At 38.5% G+C, this 18893-nt stretch overlaps 2 protein-coding genes across 3 annotated transcripts in view; one reads left to right on the forward strand and one right to left on the reverse strand.

Moving 5' to 3' along the window:
- DENND4C (DENN domain containing 4C) overlaps window positions 1–13796 on the forward strand; it is a 128636-nt gene extending 114840 nt beyond the window's left edge. For both annotated transcript variants that reach the window (XM_082843594.1, XM_082843593.1), the window contains 5 exons: window positions 248–493; window positions 1592–1709; window positions 7991–8141; window positions 9632–9696; window positions 10149–13796. In XM_082843594.1, the coding sequence (XP_082699720.1) occupies window positions 248–493; window positions 1592–1709; window positions 7991–8141; window positions 9632–9696; window positions 10149–10285 (717 nt within the window). In that variant the 3' untranslated portion in view covers window positions 10286–13796. The remainder of the gene's footprint in view (window positions 1–247; window positions 494–1591; window positions 1710–7990; window positions 8142–9631; window positions 9697–10148) is intronic.
- A 137-nt stretch (window positions 13797–13933) lies between these two features.
- Window positions 13934–18539, reverse strand: RPS6 (ribosomal protein S6). The gene is made up of 6 exons (XM_082843599.1): window positions 18485–18539; window positions 17829–17960; window positions 17102–17312; window positions 16768–16914; window positions 14198–14355; window positions 13934–14068 (listed from the first exon to the last, which is right to left on the reverse strand). The coding sequence occupies exons 1-6, from the start codon at window positions 18488–18490 to the stop codon at window positions 13973–13975; spliced, it is 750 nt and encodes a 249-aa protein (XP_082699725.1). The 5' UTR covers window positions 18491–18539; the 3' UTR covers window positions 13934–13972.
- Window positions 18540–18893: the final 354 nt, after the last annotated feature.

Genomic DNA, 18893 nt, shown 5'->3' on the forward strand with positions numbered 1-18893 from the left:
CTCATGTTTAAAATAGGGTCTATTATATTGATTAATAATTTTCGTTTGTAATCATTTAACTTAACGGTATTTATGATTAAGTACTTCTTAATCTTTATGTTTTCTTTAGGGTGTTCTACTACATGTAGTAATGGCCCTGAAATAATTGACTTTGAAAGGATAGAGAAGTATAATCTCATTGAGACATACTCTGAAACATAATAAAATAGATCATATTCACTTCTTTTTGTATTTCTATGTTTTTAAGGATCCTTTAGGAAAAAGACCCAATCCTCCCCCTGTTTCTGTGCCCTACTTGAGTCCTCTAGTGCTTCGTAAAGAACTTGAATCTTTGCTAGAAAATGAAGGCGATCAGGTGATTCACACGTCCTCTTTCATCAATCAACATCCAATCATTTTCTGGAACCTCGTTTGGTATTTCAGACGTTTGGACCTTCCTAGTAACTTACCAGGACTTATCCTCACATCTGAACATTGTAACGGAGGTGTACAGGTAGGGAACCAACTTCAATACTTATACTACATTGGTGTTGGTTAGGATGAGGCTTAACTTCAGGTAGCAGCAAGTATACAATAATAGTGGCTTAAGTCATAGGTTATTTCTCTCTCACTTAAAATTTTAGATAGGTGGTCCAGGGATGGTATAGTGTTAGAGACTTGAGAGCCTTCTATCTTTTTGCTCAGCAGTGTGACCTCCATTTCCAAGTTTTATACCTGGTCTAGGATAGCTGACTCTACTTACAAGCTGTCACATCCACATTCCAGCCAGCAGTTAGAAGAAAAATGGATGGAGAAGAGTATGTCTTCTTTCTCTAGGGACAGTTTCTAGAGTTGCACATAATCTTTTCATATGTATCTGTTTGGCCTAAACTTAGTTACATGGTCATTTCTAGTTGCAAGGGTAGCTAGAAAAGGTAGTTTTTATTCTGAAATATAATATTCCCAGCAGAAATTCTCACAACTTATTTTAAAGGACTCATATTAGCCACATTTTTCAGATGATACAACTAAAAATTACGGAAGTTATTTTTGCTAGGTCACATACCTCGTAAGTGGAGGGGGGCCAAGACCACAGTCTGGGTCTCTGACTCTGAAATTCCTGCTTTGCTTGAGGTGGCATCCCTGACTCCCCGGGAGACAGTGAGCTCCTAGAACTCCTTCATTTTATGATACTGAATATTGAGAGATACCCCCAACCCCAAACATACATCAGGGGCACAACAAACTTTTAGAGTAGTATAAATTCTATTTTGACTCATTTATTTTAAGTAGTAGTCAGTACAACAAGATAGTAGAAACCATTGCACTTTCTTACCTTAAAATTTGTTTTGATGGAGGTTAATCTTTCTTGTGGCTGCTGTGCCAGTTACCAAGTTGTCATTCAGTCCCTGAAAGTCAGAATGAGAAACATGCACCTCAGAAAATAATAACATTTGTAATCAGATATAAATAAAAATTTTTAAATTTTCTCAGAATTTTAGGTCCAGAATTTTGAAAGAACTCATCTGTTTTATATAATCAAGCTTTGCTAGGTCCACTGGTAATTATTATTATGCTTGGGGTACTAATACTTTCTACTGATCTTTTTTAGCTTCCGCTGTCATCTCTGTCCCAGGATAGCAAACTCGTGTATATTCAGCTGTTATGGGATAATATCAACCTTCATCAGGAACCAGGAGAACCTCTGTATGTCTCATGGAGGAATTTTAGTAAGTAAAATAGAATTAAAGACATAAAACACTCAAACTGAAAACAACCCAAATATCCATCCACAGGTGAATGCATAAGCAAATTTTGGTACAGTCCATCCACACAGTAGAATACTGTAGCAATAAAGAGAAATGGACTACTGGGGGGAAAAATAGAATTAAGGAGATGATAGAAATAATTTTGCTTTATTTTTAAATCTTTCATTCATTTTTAGTATCTCCTCAAGATTTTTTCCATTTTAGTTCAAATTTTTTTGCTGTTGTACTGACCCATTTATCAGGGGTGTTTTTGTGATTCTTGTAGTTTATCTGTCAAATACTAATTTGGTTAGGTACTTGGAGAGTAAATTCTCTATAGTGGATGTGTTGGTATAGATCATAATTTTAATTATATGGGTACTGTTCTCAAAGATTCTGGCTTTATTTTTATTTTTTATAAATTTTATTTATTTATTTATTTTTGGCTACATTGAGTCTTCACCGCTGCACACGGGCTTCTCCCTAGTTACGGCAAGCGGGGGCCACTCCTCACCGTGGCACATGGGCCTCTCACTGTGACGGCCTCCCCCGTTGCGGAGCACAGGCTCCAGGCACGCGGGCCTTAGCAGCTGTGGCTCACGGGCTCCAGAACGCAGGCTCAGTAGTTGTGCATGGGCCCAGTCACTCCGCGGCCTGTGGGATCCAAACCAGGGCTCGACCCCATGTCCCCTGTGTTGGCAGGCAGACTCCCAACCACTGTGCCACCAGGGAATCCCCTGGCCTTACTTTTAGTTTTTGTATTTAGAACATATTTTTACAAGGGGTTTAAAGGGTTATCCAGTATTCAGAAGCCTTATGAGTCTGTAAGAAACCACAGACAACCCAGTAGGTAAGTGAGTAAATGGTATCAATAGGCAGTTCATGGAAGAAACATTAAAATGCTCTGTTCTATAGGTATACAGTGTACAAAGCTGTTGGTACAGTGATGCATACTGTAAGATTATTTATAATAATGAAAAACTTACGCAAATACCTAACAAGAGAATTGTGATAAATCCACACTATGAGATGTTGGCAACCAAGAAAAAGAATGAGTCATTTGTATATAGGTTCCCAAAAGGATGGATTTTCGTTATATATTAAGTGAAAAAAAAAGGCAAGTTGCAGAACAGTATGTGATCTTTTCTCTTTTTTGTAGAAAAACGAAACCAAAAATATTTGTGTTTTTAATGTATGAATAGAAAAAGGTCTAAAACCGTATATGTCCCAAGCTGTTAACAGTACCTGCTCAGAAGAAGAAAGGAAAAGTTCACTCTGGTTTTTTTTTTTTTTTTTTTTTTTTTTTGGCTGCGTTGGCTACTCTTCGTTGCGGTGCACGGGCTTCTCATTGCAGTGGCTTCTCTTGTTGCGGAGCACGGGCTCTACACGTGTGGGCTTCAGTAGTTGCAGCATGCAGGCTCAGTAGTTGTGGCTCATGGGCTTAGTTGCTCCGCAGCATATAGGATCTTCCTGGACCAGGGCTCAAACCCGTGTCCCCTGCATTGGCAGGCGGATTTGTAACCACTGCGCCACCAGGGAAGCCCCCACTCTTTATTTTGTATTTTTACTACAATCTTTCACTACTTAGCAGTTTTTTTACTTAAGCTAGAATAAAAGAATCTGACATTTTCCCTTGAAATATGCCAATCACAAAATTATGGATAAATATATTATAAGCTATTTTTGTCTTTCTGTTGTTGTTTTCCCAGTTCTGATATTTGAATGCTTTTTAAGCAGAAGCAGAGTAACTTTGAAATTTATGCTGGAAAATAATAGAATTATAACTGCCATTTCTTTGGTTGTTTTCCTGCATACCTTGAAATAGATAAGTGTTTTTAAATGTCCTATAATTTGTGGTGAGAATAAAATTTAGAACTCTCAAGAATAGCCTTGTTTCTTTACTTGATTGGCTACTTTAAACAAAGAATTGGTATATAAATAACATTAAAAGATATAATAGAATTGAGTGGTGACTTTTGGAAAAGCAGTATGGGGAGCTATGAAGTCCCATTTCCCAGCGAAACAACCATAATTGGTGAAAGTTATTTAAAAAAAGTGTCTACAGCTGTCGAGCAAATGAAGAAATATTTATTCAAGAAAATATATTGGTCTTCCCTGGTGGCACAGTGGTTGAGAATCCGCCTGCCAATGCAGGGGACATGGGTTTGATCCCTGGTCCGGGAAGATCCCACATGCCGCAGAGCAACTAAGCCCGTTCGCCACAACTACGGAGCCTGCACTCTAGAGCCCACGTGCCACAAATACTGAAGCCCGCACGCCTAGAGTCCGTGCTCCACAACAAGAGAAGCCACCGCAATGAGAAGCCCGTGCACCACAACAAAGAGTAGCCCCCGCTCGCTGCAACTAGAGAAAGCCCACGTGCAGCAACGAAGACCCAACTCAGCCAAAAATAAATAAATAAATTTTTTAAAGAAGAAAATATATTAAATTTCAGTAAAAACGGTGAGTTTCTGTGGCATTTGAGCTACAACTTGCTGCTCCCCACCAGCCCCCAGTCAAGGGCTACAGCATCTCCCTGGGAAAGACAGGTTGCCAGCAGTTCTCATCCTCCCAGCTCTATTCAGTTCCAGGAGACAGGGAGGCTCACTTCCTCCACTCAGCCCCCATGCACTGCCAGCTTCAGCAACCCTCGAATACTGGGTCTCTGATTGTTCTCACAGCGTCTTGCTCATAAGGGAGAGGTTTTATGCCAGGAGAGGCAAGCTAAAACATGAGAGGCAACTGCATCCCTCCAGTACCCCATTCACAAAGCAGGGGAATCATTCCAAGAGAAGGGCCACTGTTCCCAGCTCCAGCTCCAGAGCAGTGGCTGAGAGACAGGCCATAAGAAGAGAGAGCTCTGAAATTCTCCCCAAAGGAAATGACTTTATTTGGGACAGACTGTGGAGAAGTTCAAGCCTGAAAGCACTCTTGGAAAGAGTAGAGATTTGGGTGAGAAGGCCAGCATTACCCTGATACAAAAACCAAAGACATCATAAGAAAACAAAACTAAAAATCTTATCACTTACGAATATAGACGTAAGGATCCTCAACAAAATACTAGCCAACCAAATCCAGCAATTTAGAAAAGCGATTGTATACCATGACCGAGTGCTGTTTACACCAGGCATGCGGTGTTGGTTTGAAAATCAATTAATATATATCATATCAATAAAATAAAGGACAAAATCCATATGATCGTCTGAATAGGCACAGCTAAAGCACTGGACAAAATCTATTGCCCTTTGTTAAAAACACTCAACAAGGGACTTCCCTGGTGGTCCAGTGGTTAAGAATCCACCTTCCAATGCAGGGGACACGGGTTCGATCCTTGGTTGGGGAACTAAGATCCCACATGCTGCAGAGCAACTAGGTCTGCACGCCACAACTACTGAGCTGGTGCGCTCTATAGCCCATGTGCCACTAGAGAGTCCATGCACTGCAGCAGTGGAGCCCGCGCTCCACAACGAAAGATCCCGCATGCCGCAGGGAAGATCCTGAGTGTTGCAACTAAGACCCAAAGCAACCAAAAAAAAAAAGCCAAGCTAGGAATAGAAAGGAATCTCCTCAACCTAATTATGAGCCTCTGAAAACCCACAGTTGATATCATTTAATGGTAAAAGACTGAATACTTTCCCCCAAGTACAGGAACAAGACAGAGATGTCTGTTTTCATTATTTCTTTTCAACATTGTACTGGAGGTTCTTGCTAGAACAATTAGACAGGAAAATAAAAGGCATCCAAGATGGAAAGGAAAAAGTAAAACTATCTCTACTTGCAGATTATGTCATCTTACATATAGAAAATCCTAAATTAGAAAATCCTAAGGAATACACACACACACACACACACACACACAAAACATATGGAACTTATTAAATAAGCTTAGCAGTTGCAGGATATAAGATCAAAACATAGAAATCAACTGTATTTCTATATACTTTCAATGAATAATCCAAAAATTAAAATAATTCCATTTATAATAGCATTAAAAAGAATAAAATTCTTGGGACTTCCCTGGTGGCACTGTGGATAAGACTCCATGCTCCCAGTGCAGGGGGCCTGGGTTTGATCCCTGGTCAGGGAACTAGATCCCACATGCATGCCGCAACTAAGAGTTCACATGCCACAACTAAGGAGCCCACGTGCTGCAACTCAGGAGCACGCCTGCACCAACTAAGACCTGGTGCAACCAAATAAATAAATAAATATTTAAAAAAAAGAATAAAATTCTTAGGAATAAATTTGATAAAATAAGTACAAAACTTATTATACTCTGAAAACTAAAATTATTGTTGAAAGAAAGTAAAGACCACCTAAGTAAATGGAAAGAAATCCGATGTTCATGGGCCAGAAAAGTTAATATTGTTAAGATGGCAGTACTCCCAAATCAATCTATAGATTCAGTACAATCTATATCAAAATTCCAGGTGGCTTTTTTATAGAAATTGACAAGCTTATCCTAAAATTCATATGGATTTTCAAGGCACCTAGAATAGCCAAAACAGTCTTGAAAAAGAAGAATAAAGTTGTAGGACTCATACTTCTGAATTTGAAAACTTACTACAAAGCTACAGTAATCAAGAAAGTAGAAAACTGGCATAGGATAGACATATAGGTCAATGGAATAAAGTTGAGTTTCCAGAAATAAACCCTCACATGTACAGTTAAATGCCTTTCAACAAGAGTGCCAAGGACCATTCAGTGGGTAAAGAATAGTCTTTTCAACAAGTAGTGCTGGACAACTGGAACAACATGCAGAAACAATAAAGTTGGATCTCTTCCTGGTTCACTGCTAATTGGAAGAAAACTAGTGCAGCTGCTTTGGTGTAAATAGTTTCACCATTCCTCAAAATGGTAAACAGTTACCATATGACACAGCAGTTGTATTCTTAGGTATACACCCAAGAGAAATGAAGACATACATCCACATAAAAACTTGTACACTGTTTTTAGCAGCATTTTTCTTAATATCCAAATAATGAAAACAACCTAAATGTTCATTTTAACTGATGAATGGATAAAGTATGGTATATCGGTACAATGGAATATTATTTGGCAATAAAAAGTAGTGAATACTGATACATACTACAAAATGAATGAATTTTAAAATATTATAGAAGCAGCAGCCACAAAAGAGAACAGAAAGTATGATTCCATTTATATCAAACAATCAGAATAGGCAAATCTGTAAAGACAAAATAAGATTAGTGGTCGCCTAGGGCTGAGGGGTTGGGAAGATAGAGTGACTGCTAATAGGTAGATTTCTTTTGGAGGAGATAAAAATGTTCTAAAATTGGTGATGGTTGCCCAACTCTGTGAATTAAGGAGCAATAGTGAAGTTGCATATTATATTTGGGTTATGCTCTAAAATCACAACATAACATGAAAATCAAATCAAATCTGTTTAGCATGTAGAAAAACTAGGATCAAAACCCATAGCAGCCAGTATTTCCTCTTGTATTGTAACAGAGAACTTTGCTATTTCTATGGTCTGAACACAAATGAAATATTCCTAGTTGCCTTTATTAAGGGGCTGGATTGTATGAAAATTACAGTAACTGGCTTTATGACAGACACTTAAAATGAGGCTGACTGGGGAACTTTTGGATACATAGTTCCATCTCAACTAATGTGGGTGTAATAAAATTGTATGGCTGCTGGGATTACCTACAGTATTAAAGTTTTCCCTTTTTCTGGGCCAAGCTCACATTGTTGATTTTTAATGGTACTGTGATTCAAGTATACCACTGAAGCACTTTTGTAATATATGAAATCTGTATAAATATTTGTTCTTAATAATTCTAGAATTACCCTTGTATCAATTAGGATTATACGCTACTGTATTTAATGGAAAACAACAGAATCTTAAACAGGTAAAGATTATTCTCTCACATGAAGAATTTATGAATTAGATACTCCAGGACTGTTAGGCAACTCCTCTGTCATCGGGGACCCAGGCTCCTTACGCTTTGTCTGCTTTTCCATCAGGAAAGATTCATGGTCACAGGATGGCTGCTGGCATACAAGATATCACATTGCAGCCTCAATCAGGAAGCCCTAAGTTCAGGAAAAGGGCAAAGGGACAGGCCTCTCCTATCTGAAGAAAGCAAGAAAAATATTTTTTAGCTGGTCACATTACTACATAATTTTACTTGTGATGGGGAGGTGGTGTTGAATAAAAAATGATACAAATCTGAAAAAAAACTTCTTTAATAATTAGAGTGACTAAATGTATTCTTTTACTGTGTTCTTATTATTAGATTCTGAAAAGAAATTGTCTCTCCTGTCAGAGGAACAACAAGCAACAAGCGCTTTAGTAGAAACCATCAGGCAGAGTATTCAACATAATGATGTTCTTAAACCCATCAACCTGCTTTCACAACAAATGAAGGGAGACATGAAAAGACAAAGGTAATAATCCAGTATTTGGTACTTGATACCATTCGAAATAATTTCATGGTATTTTAAAAATGATTTTTAAAACTATCTCTAGTTGTAAAAGAAACACATACTCATTGTAGAACATCTGATTGTCTTAAAAAGTGCTACCCGAATGCATTCATACTTGATCACAAACATAATAAAAATATCTGGGAAATAGATTAAATTTTAGGAGGTAATTCATTTATGTCTAAAACGTACTGAGTCTTTGTGAAAAATTACTACTATTCACTGGAAACCTATAAATGTGTTAACATTGATGTTACACATATGTACTGCTCGTTCAGGTCCTGTCACGCATCTTATCTTGTGAGATGTAAAAAAAAAAAATATGGGTTTAGGAGTAGAAACAATTAAGGAAGATGATGAAAGCAATGAATTACAAACGGTATGGAGCTATCCTGATCCTCTTACTATTTATTGTCTGCTAACACGCTTGGATCAGTACTCATCCCAGTCTCAGCAAATGAATTTTGTGGTGGAAGCTTCAGAAAGAGAGACATAATACCTTCTATCAAACATAAACAGTGTTTCCAGGTGCTCTTCAAGTTTCTAGTCATGGCATCTTTGAAGACAGTCTCAGAAATGATAGGACAAGAATTCATAATGAAAATGGATAGATCCTTCTATAATCTCAACAGTTGAGGCAGAGATTATCTCCTTCACAGCCTAAAGAGCAGCCACTTTCAAGTATCTGTAGTTGAAGGACAGGGAAGGAATATTAGAAATGACATACTATGGCTTCTGGAGCTTCTAAAGAAAGCTGCATGGAGCATCGCCAGAATCAGCATTACTCTCTAATTTTTTTTTCTGTAAATACTCAAATCAGTTCATCAGTTTCCCCTTTTGTTAACAAATGAGTCACGAGTCTCATTTTTAAGGTTTCATTTGTAACATGTTTATGTTCGCAAATCAAATAAAGGTGATTTATCCTTTACTGTTGGGCTAAGTAGTAGAGACCACACCATCTTTCATACTGTTTGTGTCCAAGGGTTTTAGACCCCTAACTTACTTAGTCTCTTACTGTGTCATGTGGCAAAAGTCTACTTTTGTAAATCTGAATTAGAAATTAGAATTAAAAGTTACCTATTATATTGCTAAATAATTACAATAAAGTTAAAATAAGCCATTTTTAGTTATTTCGAATGTGAAGCTTTATGCCCATTAACTTTTAACTTTTTAATTTGAAACATAAGTTTGCAGGAAATTGCAAAGATAGTACAAAGAGTTCCGTTGACCCTTTACCCAGCTTCTCCCAAAGGTGACATAAGTGTAGTGTAATGTCAAAACCAGAACACTGACATGGATGGTGGATACATTACTGTTAACTAAAGAACCTAATCTTTTTTTTTCAAGTATAGTTGATTTACAGTGTTGTGTTCTATCACCATTTTAAAAAACCTTCATAGGGTATTTTTATGCTCTTTGACCATTAATTTTTAAAAATATTTGTTTTATAGGAGTTTATACAGAGAAATCCTCTTCTTATCATTAGTATCTCTTGGAAGAGAGAATATTGATATTGGTAAGTTCGTCAACTGGGGATTTCTTAAAGGGGGTTTAAGTCTTATTTCTTAAAGAAACTTTTAAAATTCTAATTGGTATGGGCAGATACTCCATTTGCCTTTAAAAAGATTTCTGCCTTTAAATATGCAGTTTAAATATGTATATAAAAATGATTTGGGGCTTCCCTGGTGGCGCAGTGGTTGAGAGTCCGCCTGCCGATGCAGGGGACACGGGTTCGTGCCCCGGTCCGGGAAGATCCCACTTGCCGTGGAGCGGCTGGGCCCGTGAGCCATGGCCGCTGTGCCTGCGCGTCCGGAGCCTGTGCTCCGCAACAGGAGAGGCCACAACAGTGAGAGGCCCGCGTACCGCAAAAAAAAAAAAAAGATTTGACTACCATTTTTAAATGCATAGCTTTTATTTTATTATTATTTATTAAGAAATACCAACTGTACTTTTGAAAATATCTTTCAGAGGCTTTTGACAATGAGTATGGACTTGCATACAATAGTTTATCTACAGAGATTCTTGAAAAGTTGCAGAAAATTGATGCTCCACCAAGTATCAGTGTGGAGTGGTGCAGGAAGTGTTTTGGAGCACCTCTCATTTAAATAAGATTCACTAGATTTTGGACACAGAACTGGGGGAATAGATTCAATCTGGAGACATTCAAGGTTTGTTTCAAATTACGAATTGGTGAAAACTGAAATGAAGTTATTCTTGGTACAATAGATAATGAAATGTAATTCATACTGAATCATCTCAGAAGGTAAAAATGCCACTAAAATGCCCTAGGGTTTACTGATGTTGAAGATTTACAATTTCTGAACTGTTTTTATCTGCTGAAAATTGGTTTTGCATTTCTCAGTATTTGTAGCAGTTCGATGAGAAACCATATTCATTCTTGGCGTTTTGTCTATATCTGAAGCTATTGAGTTTGGGGAATGGCAAATTAATGTAAACTTGCCTAACCCCAAAACAAACGAAATCTCAATTATAAGAGCAACTATTTGTGTATTGTGTATATATGTGTGGCTGTGTATCTACTCAGCCATATTATATTTATTAAAATTCTTAGATTGCATGTTGCAATAAAGTTTTCTGAAAGGGGGTCTCCAACTATTAAATAAATGACTACTACTAATTCGTATGTAGTCATTAATCTCAAAATTACCTGAAAGTCTGATAACTGCCTTGCCTTTGACTTTAAAATTAATATATATTTTTACCCTTCACGTTTATGTATTAGCTCCCTTAATGGATTGTATCTTGAATATCCAGTTACTTCCTTTCATCCTCTTCCCAGTATCATGTTAATTTGCAACAGCTTTAAAATTGGAATAAATGAGCCAGATAGTTTAAATGAAATTAATCAGCTTCATAATTTACAAAATTAAAATTCTTGTGTATGTCTTTGGGCCTGAAATTGTTCAGGCACATAAACTGTTGCTATTGGTCACTTTTAAAAACCTGTGGGATAACTTGCACTGCACACAGAATTTTATTCTTGTATAAAATTTAGATTTGTACACTTACTATTTGTGCATTTGTAAATACTGTTTTTTAGGCTGAATCAATTGTCTTAAAACGTTAAAGCTTATTAAACTTGTTGCCAGTAGGTTTAAGAAAATCATGACCTCACATGCCTCACTGACATTTATCATGCCTTTCGTTAACACATCCCTTAGGGACAGTAAATTTGCCTTATCTCTCTGCATGCATGGTTTGAAAAGCCAATGATTGTGTGTGCTCGCTTTTACAGTAATTATGCAGATGACTAAATCGGTTGATAATTATTTCCAAATGGTACAGTTAACAGCACACATCTCCTTCCTACCTGCTATAATCTTTTAAAAATTGTTACTATACCAATCTTCCAACATTTCAGGGTTAATAAGACCTATGCAGAATCCTAGTTTCAATTTGTGAAAGTGGTAAGTGAAAGAACTTGTCAGAAACTGTGTACAATTCTCATTGCCTTAAAAACGGATCTTTTGCACTGTCTCAGAGAATATATTTTTGCAACTTAAGACTTGGTACTAGTTTTAATACTTAACACTTATTGCCCCAACAGAAAGTTTGGAATTACTTTGCATATAAAAAAATCAAGGTTGAATAAAATGAAAACTTCTCAAGTTTGCTGTGCTTGTCTTACATTTTTAAGGCTCCTGAAGTGTGTACAGCAATTCAAGCTTTTGTGATCTTCAGAATTCCAGTATTGTCTGTTTTCCCATTTCTCTGTAGTTCTCAATAACTTGAACTAAATTACCAAAGCACTTCCCACTAAAACGACCCTGTGATAAAGATCTCCTTACACATTTAATATTTTGCTATATTGTATCAAATTATAAAATTTCTAATAGCTTTTTAATATTAATCGAAATAACTTAGCCATTATATATTGGAAACCTTAGCCTGTCATTCAGAAATTGAGACCGATTTGTATTAAAATTGCTTAAAGGCCTTTTCTTGCACCTACCACAGAAAGGGCAGTAAAAACTTGTAGCAAAAACAGACCAAAAAAAAAGATTTCAAATCATTATCTATAGATTTAGTAATATATAGAATGACTGTATGAGACTTAAATCCTGATTAACTTCTGAAAGCGATCTTTCAAATTATGGCAGATTGTTTAGCATAACCTTACACTGCTTTTAGATTTGGTATTAACTGCATTTCAGATTGATTATAGCAACCTGCAGTTAATGATTTAACAATCATAAACAAGTCTGACATACCTTTGGGATATTCAATTGTTGCCCTTTTCACTTTTGGTATACACTAGTAATATAGGATTCAGTGTCTTTGCAATGTTAAACTCTTAAATCTGCCAGATTTCATAAGCTAGTATAGTCTAGGCCCACCTTACCTATCTGTCCACCTCAGTGACTGTACTCCTCAAAATAAGAAAGCAGGGTGGTTCTCATGTTTTATGCATTAGAATCTACCAGCTACTAGCTAGAATTCTGGGCTTACACCAGACCTGCCTTTTGGCATGTTACCCTCTAGGATTCAGCTGTAGTGTCAGTCCTTCTGGCACTGGGTATCTTTTTTTAAATGCTGTAAATTCAACTTATGACTTTGTCAATTGCCAATTAAGACTTTAAGACTTTTGTAACTTTTTAATATTTCATTAAGAGCTATGGGTGCTGTTCAGCAGAGTAACACAACGTTGTAAATCAACTGTACTCCAATTTTTTAAAAAAAAGCTATGGGGCTCTCCTCTATGAATCTTGCTTCAGGGCTGGCATTATTGGCCTAACCTGGGAACTTATTAATGACTGTGGGGCCCCAAACTACCGAATCCTAATCCACTTTTTAGCCAGATCCCCAGGTGATTTTTACACACACTTAACTGAAGCACTTCTTCAGTCTCTACATGTTACAGCCGCTTGAAAATTTTACTCACCTGTGGTTAATATATACTCTGGGCAAAGGAGCACCTTTTAAAGCCTAATGTGCCTTCTTTTAAGACCCTTCTAGTCTATAATGGTTTGAATGAAGGTTCTTACTACAAGTACTATAGAAACCAGACATAGTACATTAGAAAAAGCATACTTTGGGGGCTTCCCTGGCAGTCCAGTGGTTAGGACTCCACACTCTCACTGCAAAGGGCCTGGGTTCAATCCTTGGTTAGGGAACTAAGATCCCACACCCCACAAGCTGCATGTTGCAGCCAAAAGAAAAGTATACTTTCTCTGTGCATCCTTCACTGATGCAAGTGTTTCTAAAAAGAGGTACAGTCAACTCCTTCGCGGTGAAATATAATAAAAACGAGTTGAAAAGTTTTCTGTTAATGCATTAAATTTGCACTGGTTTTAAAAACTTTGTCAACTATTTTAAAATGGTATCCATTAACTATGCTTTTAACAAGTTATCCTTTTTACATATGACAAACGTCCATCTTCACAAGGGCACTTTTCATGTATCGTGTATAGATCTTTAAGAAAAACTGTATTCCTCAAAATAAAGTGTATCAAAGATTAATAGTCCTAGTCATTTATTTCCCCTATATTGTTCAATGCCTTGCTAAAAAGCCAATGAACATGCTAAGAGTCCTTTCCTGAGCCACCCACCAAAGAAACTCTGTCCTGGCCATCTCCTCCACTATCACAGTTCAGTCTCAGTGTCTGAATCTGAAGGATTATCACTTTCAGGTATCTCTTGCAGACTTTATCTACCACTAGATTATACAGTACCTCCTCTTCTATAAGTTTCTCGTTTATTTTATCATCAATTAAAAGTCAATAAAGGAGATGTGATGTCTGATCTTATTTATTTGTTACTCTAAAAACATCTCATTTTTGACTGGACTCAGACTTAGAAGTAGAAGCTCTCAGAGAGGACAGCCTCCGTCTCTTGGCAATCTGTTCCTGGCGTTTTTCTTTGGCCTCCTAAACAAAACCAAAAAAAAAATTAAATAAATAAATAAATAAAGGCAGTTAATGCTTATCTAGATTAAAAATGCAAATCCAAAGCCAGGCCTATCCCCCCACCCCCCAACACACACACTGAGGACTTACCTTCATTCTCTTGGCCAAAAGTTTAGCATATTCTGCAGCCTCTTCCTTATTTTTCTTAGTACGCTGTTTCTTCAGAGCAATTCGCCGACGTTTGTGTTGCAGAACACGTGGAGTAACAAGACGCTGAATCTTGGGTGCTTTGGTCCTAGGTTTCTTACCTAAAAATTCAGATAATGACTCAATCACCTCAATAATACCCTTGTTCAACAGGACCCACATTTACATTTTTAAAGCATTAGAAACAGATTCAAACTCAGTAGTTCCTATGAAAACTTATTTGTATGAGACAGTTTACTAGGGACCAGTGTTTTCCTATACCAATAGCTTGGATGTCAAGTTCAAGATCATACGTAAATTCAGCATAGTAATAGGTTACTTTGCTGAACAGCTGGAAGTCATACCCCATACTTTTTTCTGTTCACTTTGATTTCCCTTCCACAATTACATTGTCTTGGGAGGATAGTATATCTCTGTACCGTTAAGACACATGAGCATTATTTTAAAAGAGTATTAACCGCATATTTAACTTGTCATGAAAACTAAGTAAAGCATTAACTGCATTCCACCATGCTCCTGGAGTGAAACTTAACATCAGACTGAAAGAATGAGCAAACGAATGAATGAATTTATTTATTTGTTTGTTTGTTTGGTGGTGCTGCCCGGCTTGCAGGATCTTAGTTCCCCAACCAGGATTGAACCTGGGCCACCACAGTGAAAGCAGAGTCCTAACCACTCGGCCACCAGGGAATTCCTGAGAATATCTTCATTTAGCCTGTCTGATTTATAATCCAAAATCCTCTGGATTATAAATCTACTTCAGAACAGGAGTCTTTTCAGATGCAGTGATTTTAGTTTGTGGACACCTTCTGGGAGCAATAAACACTTCAGATAAATATTCTAAGACTAAATGCTCAGTTGTTCAGGTTCTGCTAAAATAAAAAACCCTTTGGAATTATTAAGAAAAAAAGAACCATCTTAACAAATGTCTGTTAAGTGGCACTTAGTACACTAATGATATTTCCAGGGGTGCAACTGCAGGGAACTACCATATATTTGCCAGTTACTTCACTGAAAGTCATACCCGGCACACAGTAGGTGCCCAGATATTTCGTATGAGTGACCAATGAGCACTTACTATATACCAGGTATTAGCTTATTTAAGCCCCCAGTCCTGAAAACCAAAACCCAAGCAAAATTTTTCAGATCTGTCAGGAAAACCCAACCCAGAACTAACATGCTATTTATTCCACTTATTATAAATGTTCATACAATTTACTACAGAAATATCATTACTGAGCATTGCTGCTGCAGACCTCACTACTGATGAGTTATCTTGCCTAATAAACAATATACCTTCTTAAAATATAAAACACCAAGGTTCCTGAAAAAACTAAAAATTGAGTTCCCATATGATCCAGCACTCCCAACTCCTGGGCATATATCCAGACAAAACTGTAAGTCATAAAGATACACGCCACCCCTATGTTCATCGCAGCACTATTCACAATAGCCAAGACAGGGAAACAACCTCAATGTCCACCGACAGATGAAGGGATAAAGAAGATGTGGTAGGCATATACAATGCAATACTACTCAGGTACAAAAAAGACATAATGCCATTTGCAGCAACGTGGATGGACCTAGAGATTATCATACTAAATGAAGTTACAGTAAGACAAATACCATATGATATCACTTACATATGAAATCTAAAATATGACACAAAGAACTTTACAAAACAGACTCACAGAGAACAGACTTGTGGTTGCCAAGGGGGAGGGATGGATTTGGGAGTTTGGAATTCAGATGTAAATTATTATACATAGAATGAATAGACAAGGTCCTACTGCATAGCACAGGGAATTATATTCAATATCCTGTGACAAACCATAATAGAAAAGAATATGAAAAAGAATGTACATACATATAACTAAATCACTTTGCTGTACTGCAAAATTAACACAACATAGTAAATCAACTACACCTAAATAAATTTATATACATATGAAAACCCCCAAACCCCAAACACTTGTACCCTGGTATTTTGAATAAAGTTTCTTTCCAACTTCTAATTCTCACAACTCTACTGCTATCCACATTCCAGTTGAAGTAAACGAAGGCCAGAAGTTAAAGCAACTTAAGTGGATGAAAGCATGTATTTCTTTGGTAAACAAAAAAATTAAAACCACTGATATAGAAAGAAAGCAAGTTGTGGGGCGGGGGTGTGTGTGAGAGCACATTCAATAACAACCCCCGAGTTTTCTGTCATTCTTTCAACTGCTAACCCCAAAGCAACGAACTTAAAATGTCTCATAAGTTATCTCTGAATGAACTTATACATCAGTGACCCAAAGGCAAATTTCCAAGAAAAATTCTATCACTCTAGAGGGCACTGGATATAATAAGGATTCATACCAACTGCACGTCTTGACCCTCTCTCCCCCACTATCTTCCTAAAAACTCAGATTCTAGGTAACTAGTAGGCAGATTTTTATCTTCTAACATGCACACAAAACGCTACGACGAATCAATGAAATTAAGCAAGCCCTAAACTGCATAATCCCCCGTACCTTCTTTGTTTAGGGGCTTTCTCACAACATACTGGCGGACATCATCTTCTTTAGAGAGATTGAAAAGTTTGCGGATTCTGCTAGCTCTTTTGGGCCCCAGGCGACGAGGCACAGTAGTATCAGTGAGTCCAGGAATATCCTTCTCCCCTGAAAGAGAAAAATGAACAGACGTTTTAATTCAACAACCTCCTTACAAACAAGAACCCTAAATTGTTCAGGCATTGTTAAAACAAGTCCACTGGTCAAAACTGTGGATACTGCAAATCAATCAATCAATCGACAATCAGCTTTAAATCGGTGTGGACAAAAATTAACTCAAGAATAAAAATCTCACCTTTTTTTACAATGACCAAATTGAGAACGCTCAGATTGGCATCCACAATGCAGCCCCGTACAGATTTGCGCTTTCTTTCTCCAGTCCTCCTTGGTCTGTAACAGGAATGCCCCTTACTCAGTAGCAGGCGGACTCGGCCATGGGTCAAGACACCCTGCTTCATGGGGAAACCCTGTTTGTCGTTCCCACCACTGATTCGGACCACATAACCCTGGAAGAGAACACAATGACACATTATAGAACAAAAGACTGTGGCCTCCAACAAGTACACTTCATTAAGACCAATCTGGAACTTAATAGCTTTCTCTGGTCACTAAATTTTGTCTTTACTTCCAGTTTCCCAAGTTCAATTAGCAAAGTCCTTTCAATCAAGCTACTTCTAGCCGATGCTTTACCAGAGTTAACAGCTCTTGGGGGAGAAAGACTATGTTAAGGAACAAAGCATCAATGAACCATAAATAAATTTAAAAAAACCCTTCTTGGCACTTTTCAAAAAAAAATGGAGACCATTAGCTTGCAGGGCAAGAACTATGTATTTTTTCACGAACATAACCCTGACAGATGATGGCTCCACGTTATAAAGTGACATCTGGAAGTAACTAAACCCAAGGTCAGAAGACAGAACCCGAGTTTGAACCCCATAACATTTACCAATTACCAACAGCGTTTACCATCTCTCTTAAATATTCTAACAATTCAATTCGGCAGTCCGGCAGGCCACTTTTACCTTCCATTCTTCACCCAGAGCGTCAGCAGCAACTTCTGTGGCCATACGCTTCTCATAAAAGGTTCGAAGTTTTCGTTCATCGTCCACTTCAATGAGTTTCTGGCAGCCAGTGGCCGGGAAAGAGATGTTCAGCTAAAAATTAAACGGGGGGGAAAGAACTTCATGAAAATCGCAGAACCACTACAAAGATTATTCCACTGCAAAAAGCCTTTCCTGTCACCCACACACAACTAACAGAAAATTTGATACTACTCACTAAAGCATGTGTGTACATAAGACCGCGCAAGACACACTGCACTAAAAAAGTAGGACACATCTTTCAAGCCTCGCGGAATGACGCCGGGGCGAAGGGCGCTGCGCAGCCGCTGCCCCTCTCGGAGCAAGAAGCCCGACCTACTTGCTGCCAACCGGGCAGCAGGGCCGCCTCTATCCCGGCTGGGGGGCAGGACGCCACCATGGCGCTCCCCGCCCGGCGCAGCTCCAGCTGCAATCGCTCGCCATCCGCTCTCCCAAGGAGCTCCGGCCCCAAAAGAGCGATCCATCTCCTGTCTCAGGCCCTTCTCCATCCAGAGCCAGGATTCTGGAGCGCAGCGCCGTATTCTGGGGCTAGATCCACGTTACTCAAACCTAGCGCAACACCCGCCACCAGTCCCCACCTTCATTCTGAAGCTGCCGACCGCCTCCGAGGCGCCACGAAAAAGAGACCAAACTTCCGCTTAGCCCAGGTCACATAGGCTCTTCCAGTTCTCGCGAGACGGTCAGACGCCTGGGGTAGCGGAAATGAGCGTGGGTAGGCGGCACTTCCGGGGGTGGGGCTAATCAGCGGTGGGCGGTGTTAGTGAGGCAGCCCAGGTCCAGTTCCGAAGATTAGTCTGTCCACTCCTTGTCCTTTCCGCCGTCGTTCTGGGTCAGAGAGCATCCCCGCTCGGCCCCGGCCACTGCTTCTGATGACACCAAAGAGGGAGAGCGGGATCGGAGTCCAGCTTTCCTGGGCTGTCTTGTACCTCAGCCTCCGTCCGAAGATTTCCACTTTAGGAGCGTGCCCTTCCCTGGTTCCGGCTGTTC

The sequence above is a fragment of the Leucopleurus acutus genome, assembly GCF_964270905.1.
Source record: "Leucopleurus acutus genome assembly, chromosome: 7".
NCBI classification, from domain to species: Eukaryota; Metazoa; Chordata; class Mammalia; order Artiodactyla; family Delphinidae; genus Leucopleurus; species Leucopleurus acutus.

What these genes read in the sequence shown, in the direction of transcription:
- RPS6 (XM_082843599.1), bottom strand. An exon ending in CTCTGGGTGAAGAATGGAAG is followed by an intron (nt 17,313 to 17,828) that starts GTAAAAGTGGCC and finishes GTTCTCTTCCAG; the next exon opens with GGTTATGTGGTCCGAATCAG. An exon ending in TTTTGGCCAAGAGAATGAAG is followed by an intron (nt 14,069 to 14,197) that starts GTAAGTCCTCAG and finishes GGTTTTGTTTAG; the next exon opens with GAGGCCAAAGAAAAACGCCA.